The sequence below is a fragment of the Crinia signifera genome, chromosome 2 (genome assembly GCF_055691185.1).
Source record: "Crinia signifera chromosome 2, ASM5569118v1, whole genome shotgun sequence".
Classification (NCBI taxonomy): domain Eukaryota; kingdom Metazoa; phylum Chordata; class Amphibia; order Anura; family Myobatrachidae; genus Crinia; species Crinia signifera.
The window spans coordinates 362,281,924-362,291,093 of NC_139218.1; the positions used below are offsets into that span (position 1 = coordinate 362,281,924).

At 47.0% G+C, this 9,170-nt stretch overlaps 1 protein-coding gene across 1 annotated transcript in view; it reads left to right on the forward strand.

Moving 5' to 3' along the window:
* The window catches only part of LOC146059195 (uncharacterized), a 25,777-nt gene extending 18,250 nt beyond the window's left edge, over positions 1-7,527 (forward strand). The window contains exons 3-4 of the mRNA XM_083171318.1: positions 5,840-6,109; positions 7,398-7,527. Of these exons, the coding sequence (XP_083027444.1) occupies positions 5,911-6,109; positions 7,398-7,507 (309 nt within the window). The 5' untranslated portion in view covers positions 5,840-5,910 and the 3' untranslated portion in view covers positions 7,508-7,527. The remainder of the gene's footprint in view (positions 1-5,839; positions 6,110-7,397) is intronic.
* Positions 7,528-9,170: the final 1,643 nt, after the last annotated feature.

Here is a 9,170-nt window from a genome sequence, read left to right on the forward strand (position 1 = left end):
TGCATGTGATGCGATTCGCAATGTTAAATGCACCCCCATTGTCAACGACACCCCCACCATCAACGCCAACCCGAAGCGTGGCGAGTGCAGCGAGCTTGCGAGGGGCGGCGGTAAGCATCCTCTGACCTTTTCATACCCCCACTATCCACGTCGGCGTGGAGTTGATTATATATAGTGTGGCGAGCACAGCGAGCCACCGAGCCCAAAGCGTGGCGAGCAGACGCAGATCACTTTACATGTATTCCGCATCCCCTCGCCACGCTTCGGGCTCGGTGGCTTGCTGGGCTCGCCACACTATCTAAAATCAACTCCACGCCGACGTGGATAGTGGGGGTATGAAAAGGTTGAAGGATGCGTACCGCCGCCGCTCGCCACCCTTCGGGTTGGCGTTGATAGTGGGGGTGGCGTTGACAATGGGGGGGCATTTAACATTGTAAGCACCCATTAGGGTGCTTGTACATTTAAAAATCGAATCGCATCACATGCATCGCATGCCGCTATATTGCATGCAATGCTATGCACTACGATGGAAATCAGGGGTGTGCAATGATGGAACAGCATGCAAATCGGACGGAAAAACTTGAAAAATCGGCCAAAAAACGGCCGCAAAATCGCATCCGATTTTTGCATGCGATTTGCTGCCGATTTCGCAGGCGCCCTGATAATACACAAGTACCGAAAATCCTTATCTGTGTAACAAATGTTCTAAGCTCATGCAAGTTTCCACATAACTGATCTTTAAACCATTCTCTCCTTTTTGTTCTGCAATGTGAGGATGGATGGAATAATTATTTACCATGGTGCACTGCCCTCCGAGCCCGAAGTGTGGCGAGCGCAAGCGGATACCTGTGAAGCCCGCAAAGGGATGCGTTTACCTGTGAAGGTATCCGCGTTCCCTCGCGGGGCTCGCTGCGCTCGCCACGCTTCGGGCGCGGTGGCTCGCTGCGCTCGCCACACTATTCTATTCTCAACTCCACGCCGACGTGGATAGTGGGGGTATGAAAAGGTCGTAGGACGCGTACCGCCGCCCCTCGCGGGCTCGCTGCGCTCGCCACGCTTCGGGTTCACGTTGATCGTGGGTTGGCGTTAACAATTGTGGGTGCCATTTCACACTTCAGGGTGGCTATTTGGCCTCTATGGGCCATTTAACATTGTTTCCTATGGAAAAATCGGGTCAATTGAGGCATTGAACATGAAAATCGGGTCAATTGAGACATTTAACATTGTTCCCTATGGGAAATCGCGGGCATCGCGTCGGTCGCGTCACACCCGATTTTAAGTGCATTCAATGCCCGCGATGTCCGCGATTTTTTTACCTGCGATGCCCACGATCAAAATCGCGGGCGCCGTGCTAGGTAAAGAGTACCTTTTTTTTTCCATGTCAACAAAATCAAAGAGTATAAAAAAGCAAAGAAAGTGATAGCAGGCAAAACAGGAGCGACTTTATCTCCATGGTAAGCGGAGTAAGTAAATTGCCCCCCAAGTCCGGATCTCATTTCTGTAAAGAAAGATACAAATACAAATTGGATAGTGTAAATATTGTGGCACGTTCTCTTTAAAACTCTTTGGGTGAAATTTAATAGGATGAGAGATTTAGAAAGTGAGAGATTTTGTAAGAAATCTCCAGTTTTTTTAAAGCAGCAATCATTTACACTTCAAAATCAGACTGGTTTTGCAGTGTAAATGATTGCCGCTTTAAAAAAACTGGAGAATTCTTACCAAATCTCTCACTTTCTGAATCTCTCATCCTATTCAATTTACCCCCAAATAACCATGGGTCTTATTCTGATCGGTGCGTACTTTCCCGAATTCTTTCGGATCGCGTTTTTTAGCCGTCTGCGCATGCGTGGGGAACGCTATGCGCATGTGCCACGTATGGTCTCCGTACTTGTTCTCACTAATACCGTACAGAAATGTGCACCGCAATCATTCGGCCAATATGGGTGTGTTATGGGCGTCATGCGGAATGACACAGGGGCGTAGTTTCAAAGTGGGCTAAACTGGGCGGAAACATGGGCGGACACGGGGAGTACACATATTTGGGTAGGCGTGCATTCGGACAGCACGCCGAATGCACGCGAACAAAAAGGGTAGAAATGTGCGGTGTCCAAAAGGCTAGTATTGCTTTGCGGACACCACTCGGTCATGCGCTAGGCAATCGGAACGCCTAATCAGGACGGACGCAACACAACCAATGTCAGCTGAACCCAATACAATCGGCTACTTTACTCATTACTTGTTAATGACACGCTTCTCACTGCTACAATTGGAAGCATTGCAGCTTAAAGGGAACATTACATGCTGCACTTGTCACACACTTTTACACTGCAAATAACCAATACAACTTAATATTAATAATACTAATACACATGTCACTTTTGCGTGTATCAATTAATACAGACATTTGTGGGGCCAAAATAACATTTATTAAAGAAACTTTGCCAAAAATGACAAAATCATCACAAAACAAATGGTACCATAACAGGACTAAAAGTAAATAATTTATAATAAATAGCTACAGCAGAATCATTAGGAACACATCAGGTGGCTTCATAACAAAAGTACAGCACCAACACTTCAAGTACAGCACACAGTAATGCTAGCCCAAACAGGGCAACAGGGGAACCAAACATGACATTTGAACCGCGGGCAAATGTGGTGACCCTCGGCACGGATTTTGACACAGGATGCTGACACACACAGCTCAATGGAAGATTTGGGAAGACATAACGGTGGAGATTAATGGGGACACAAGTTCATTTGCGGGCACGTTTGCCCCTGGCAGGCTCCTTGCCACGTGCAGCAGCTCTTCGGCCTCGCCCACGGCCACGCTCAGATGGAGGGTCACGTGGAGCACATGCTGGGGAGGGGGGGGATCTTCTTCCCCCTCTGGCAGCAGGGAGTGATGATGTTGGTAAAGCACCCGAAGCGGGTGACATTAGGACCCTATTGGTGGTAACTAGCTCCACCATAAGTTCATTATGGCGGAGGAGGAGTTCATTTTGCCGCAGGGCTTGATCAGCCAGCACCTGCAGGCTAGCAGCAATAGCTTGCTGGCTGTCACTCATAGCTTGCTGGCTGGCACTCATAGCCTGCAGGCTCGCAGCAATACTCTGCTGGCTGGTGGTCAAACCCTGCAGCACCTCCTCGGCCCTACGCACCCGCTCGAATGCAGAGTCTCCCTGCTGCACAATACTGTCTAGCACACGGCCCCACGTGGACAATTCAGCCGCGGACATTTCCGGCTGCTGCTGCACGGGCCTGCTACTGGGGCCAGGTGGCACAGACTCCACAACCTCCTCAAGAGAATCTGGACCAAGCGGTGGGGATGCTGTTGAACGAGAAATTACCGATTACCACACATTCCATGCCAAATTCAAAACATCTACTTATGGCCTGCCAAATAATTACCTTCAAGCGTAGAAGCCATCACTTCCACTGGGGACTCGCTGTCTATAGTGCTCACCCCCCGGACCTCCTCCACTGCAATGCAGCACTGGGCCATCTCTTCCAGGGGGGTGAGCTTCAGCTTGCCAGGCATGGGGCCAGCCCCAGAGGTGTGGCTGTGTTGCCACCGCTCGGTCAATTTCTTCTTGAGGTTGCCTTTGAAGTCGTGCCACCTGCAATCAAAGTGTACATATTAATACATGTAACTCCTCATGTTTGCTGTAGCACCCATTGCAATATGAAACATAATACAACATGTGCCTACTGACACCAAACTTACATTATATTCATTTTTAAAACCAACCCTTAGAAGATACAACAACAGTCACCCTCCAATAACTATCAATTCAATGTCATGGCCAACATGTCTGTGCCTCCAAGCAACGTGAACACCCATTGACCAACTCCATCTAATATTGAATGTAAACATTACTGGACTTGTACTGCTCAAATGTAACACACATGTACTTGCCTCTTCTTAACGTGCTCCGCCTCACGAACTTGTGGAGCCACTGCATTAATCTCCGCCGTTATCTCCTCCCAGATCTTCCATCTCCTTGTGTGTGTCAACTTTACCGCTGGGCACTCTATTAAATCACGTGCCCGGGTCACCAGGATGTCAAGCTCCTGCGGTTCAAATGCCATGTTTCTTGTGGTTGGTTCCTTTGTTGCCCGACTGCGGCCACGGGCACGGCCACTGGCACGGCCACGGGCACGGCCACCGGTTGGTGTACTTGAAGTGCTGGGCTGGCTACTCTGTTGGGAAGCCACCTGCTGTGTTCCCAATGATTCTGCTGATGCTGAGGATGGGCCAGCTGCTGATTGGCCTGATGTTGATGGCCCATCGGGCTGCTCTGGGTTGAGGGGGACATATATGGTGTTGGCTTCCATGCGGGACAAGAGATTCTGCACCACCTGTTCTTCCTCTGACTCTGAGCCAGCCATGTTTGCAACAACTGTTTGCCTTTCTAGGACAACTTTAAATACTATTTCTGTAATTGGCGTTAATCAGCTGCAACCTGCGTTCCGTACGGCCGCGTTCCGTACGCCAGCGTCAACCGTGCGGCGCATACGGGACGCCCCTTGGTGTGGAAAAATATTTCTCAAAAACCAGGAAAACTGAGTAAGTCAGATTTAGTAGCTAAATGCAGATTCCAACACCAATTACAAAATAAAACAGAGGTCACACGTGAACTGTATATTTGAATGTACATCTGTACTGTGCACTTGTTTGGTATGTAGTACAACTGACACTACCCATTCCATATGTCAATCCAGTCCACCACTTAGCCACAAGTAATCAGTGCTAGCATCCAAATAACACGTGAAAGCACTCCAAATTCAGGTTGGATGCTAGCTACTTTTCATTCCACCTCTGTAGTAGGGGCCAGTAGAAGGTAAGTGTACACATGGCAGCATGGGCTAATTTTTGTAAAAGGTCTGCCACTATTTGCTATGTTTCTGCTGCATAGCTTTCATTATAAAATAGCTGTTTAGAACCTTGTGGAGTTAGGTGTAAGTGTCTACTGATGCAGACTATTTCACCTGGTGCTTCTACCCATGTTTGGTGGATGGTATAGATTATATATAATCTGTTTCCATCTTATTTTACACTGTCTGTTTAGGATGGGTGTGCGATGCAATGGGTTAGCCGTCTGTTTTGGCGCATACACGCTGTTAGTGTAAAAATGAACAATAAAGTTAATACCAAATATCACTCTGATCAACCAATGACAGCACATGATTGTTTGATTTGTGCCATTGCTAAGATGGCGGCCTATGGGAGAGCAGCCCCATTCTCTTCCGCGGAGCTGCGAACTCTGGTCTCCGTTATGGAGACCAGGCTGGGGCGTGCCGGCCCTTTTATTACAAACCGGCAGAAGCGCCAGGCATATGCATTGGCCCGCAGGCGCATATTCGCGCGCACCCAGGTGCGCAGGACCATCGCACAGCTGGAGCGGCGATGGTCTGATCTCAGGCGGCGCCAGCCTGATAAGCTCCAGCAAATACGGGCCAGCATTGCTCGATGTAAGTGTTTACCCATTAAATGCCCAATTGTACAATATTGCTGACATGACCATTTTTCAACCAATAAGGTAACCTGCCTGATCCATGAGTTAAACATGGCATACAATATATGTGTGCTACTTCCTGTTTGACACCCTGTAATGGTCATAAAATATGTTATTGGGGAGGATTAATGCTTGTGATGCTTACAATGGGCCAAATGTCACAGCATACCTGCCATGTTACAGGCTGTGTTTTGTAAAGGCCACTAAGGAGCTGTTTGCCTGTACAATTATCAGTACTTATAACCTTTGCATTTCTAGGTTGATAAGGCTTAATACAAATTACCACTAATTGGCACTTTTTTGATTTATCCCAAACACAGCACGTGATCGAGCAAGACAGGCCCGGGAGGAGGCAGAGGCGTCCCAGGCCCAGGAGGAGGCGGAGCCAGCTATGGGCGAGGAGGGAGAAACTGAAGAAGGGGTGGCGGAGGAAAGGGATGAAGTGGTGGAGGATGTGTGGGCAGTGGAGGCGGAGGTGGTGGCTTTCGACCACGAGGTGGCAGCCGAGGAGGAGGTCGTGCCAGCCGAGGAGGCCCAGGAAGAGGGGGAGGATGAGGAGGCCTGTGAGGTGGAGCAGGCGGCCGAAAGTGGTATGTATACATAAAGAATCATTATTCCTTTTGTCATCCACTATTTGATATGTAGCACTGTTGATTCAAATGTGTTTGAAAATACTATAAAGGCAAACAACAAATTGGGTAGCAACAGACACACTTTGGGGTTAGATAGGGTGGCCAAACCATCCCTTTCATCCTGGACACATATTAATGACACAGGTTGTGCGGATGGCTTTCAGGTCGATTTTAAGTGCCACTGAACCTGTGTAGTTAATCTGTGTCCAGGAAGAAAGTGATGACTTGCTCATGTAAGGGTTACATGTCCCTGCTGGTTGCATACAATCTGTAGCCTCATCTAGGTGAGTAGAGTTTACTGGTGATTGTTCTTTGTAAACTAGATTCAGTATGGCATAAATGGAGTATGGACAGGCGTGGCTTAGACTGGAGTAACAAGTGGTCAGTGCCCCTGGGCCCTCCTCTAGCTAACCACCCCCTTCGGTCTGCATGTATGTTTTGCACCATAATTGTGTGTTGATTTGGTCTTGTAAGCTTGCAGCAGGGCCCTCCTACCTCCAAGTCTGTATGTTGTTACCCAGTTTGTTTTATCACTGTCTACTATTGTAAAGCGCAACGGAATCTGCTGCGCTATATAAGAACCTGTAAATAAATAAATAAATAATGCTTTTGAGCATGGGAGTGGGTTAGTGCTGCAGCTTCCCCTAACTGGCATTCTGACAATGATTTCTGGAGCAGACCATCAGCAGCCAAGCCATGCTTGATTGCACAAATGTACTGAGCATTCCTGAGAGTTGTGTAACTCCCCTGCCAGGCTCCATTATATAACAGACAATGAACTTTGTTTGCCGAATTTTGATTGGTGCAGCGCGTGACATGCTTCTCACAGCTTTGTCATGGGTGGGTTTGGATTGAGAAGGAGCAGTATGACTGTGAGGTGTTTGACAGAGTAAAGGGTAGAGGGCCAAAATCAGGCTTTCCATGTAGTATGTATGCATGTATGTATAGGTGTATATCTCATATATATAGTTATATATGTGTGTGTGTGTATATATATATATATATATATATATATATATATATATATATATATATATATATATAGAGAGAGAGATATATATATATATATATATATATATATATATATATATATATAGAGATATATATATATATATATATATATATATAAAAATATATATATATACACACACACCTGTCACAATGCATGTTTAAAAAGTAGGTTTGACTATGTTAAATGTATGCATGAATATCATTAGTCATTTTTCAATTTGAATTTCCTCCACAGATGAGCCTGCCCAAGCAGAGGAGGGTCGCCGTGGGGCCCTCCTTCGTCTGCGAGGCCTGATGCGCCAAATGTTGGCACTAATGGACAGCATCATTGATGCCGAAAATTAATTATGTGTTTTTGAAATGTGTTTTGTAATAAATCGTTATTGAAAGTTCAAAGTTGTCAGTGTTTTTTTCTAACATGCTAAAGTATATGTGTGGTACTTATGTAGTATCTGGGCTGCCGATTTCTAAATCGGGTACATCGCATCGCATCGCATGCGACCATCGGATGCGATGCGATGCGATGACCCGATTTTTCCATAGGTATCAATGTTAAAATTGACTGAGTCCATTTTAACATGGAATTCAATGGGAAAAAGGGGTCCTTTTCATACCCCTACTATCCAAGTGGGCATGGAGTTGGATATAAACCTGTGGCGAGCGTAGCGAGCCACCGAGCCCGAAGCGTGGCGAGCGTACACAGAATACCGTCCCCTCGCGGGGCTCGCTTCGCTCGCCACGCTTCGGGCTCGGTGGCTCGCTACGCTCGCCACAGGTTTATATCCAACTCCATGCCTACTTGGATAGTAGGGGTATGAAAAGGACCCCTTTTTCCCATTGAATTCCATGTTAAAATGGACTCAGTCCATTTTAACATTGATTCCTATGGAAAAATCGGGTCATCGCATCCGATGGTCGCATGCGATGCGATATCGCATCGCATCTGATTATATGCCTTAACTTAAGGCATACAATCAAAAAATCGGCAGCCCAGATACTACATAAGTACCATATGTGTAACTTGTTTAAAATCTTTAAAATAAGCAAAATGTACATAGTGTATCTAGATATATGTTAGGGTCACATGCTGTAAGGGTTATTGGGGCAGATGTATTAAGCCTGGAGAAGAGATAAACTGGAGATAAAGTGGAGATAACATGGAAGAGATAACGCACCAGCCAATCAGCTGTGTTTGAAATATGACAGTTGGGATCTGATTGGCTGGTGCGTTATCTCCTTCCACTTTATCTCCAGTTTATCTCTTCACCAGGCTTAATACATCTGCCCCAATGTGTGTCATGAATGTAGTAGGAATGTGGGTCAGTATAGATGAGCATTTAATTGATTGAAATTGATAACAATCCCTTTTTCAGGAGGTTGCCTAATTGCCTAAGTGGGTCATGTGATCGCTGTGTGTACTCAGTAAAAAAGTGTGGGATTGAGCGTAAATACTCCGCATCGGGGCGTACGGACAGCTTCCCGTACGTTCTGACGCGGTAAGACCGTGCTTGTGCGGGAAGACCGTGCAAGAATCTGTACGTTTCCACCGCACACGCACGGTTTGTATGTCGTCCGTACACACGCCCTGTTCTTAAAGAGTGAGTCCGTCCGAATGCGGAGGACACGTGGGCGTTTCTACGGACGAAGCCCGCACGCCGCCGCACAGCGTGGCGTGCGGACCGCACCGTAACAATTCGGGAAAGTCCGCACCGATCAGAATAAGGGCCCATATGTTTTACCCTTTGGTGACATGGAATCGGTACATCTGTTAGAATGAACTTAGGTCTACAGTCATTAGGTCGACCCCACTAGGTCGACTGGCAGGAAGGTCGACCTGACTTAAGGTCGACATGGGCCAAGGTCGACATGACTTAAGGTCGAATTTGCATAAAGGTCGACATGAGGAAGGTCGACTGGTCATAAGGTCGACATGGGTTTTTCACTGTTTTTTTATCCGAATGTCGACACAGTTGGCAATGAGAATCGGATCCTCGCTTCGCTCGCCACA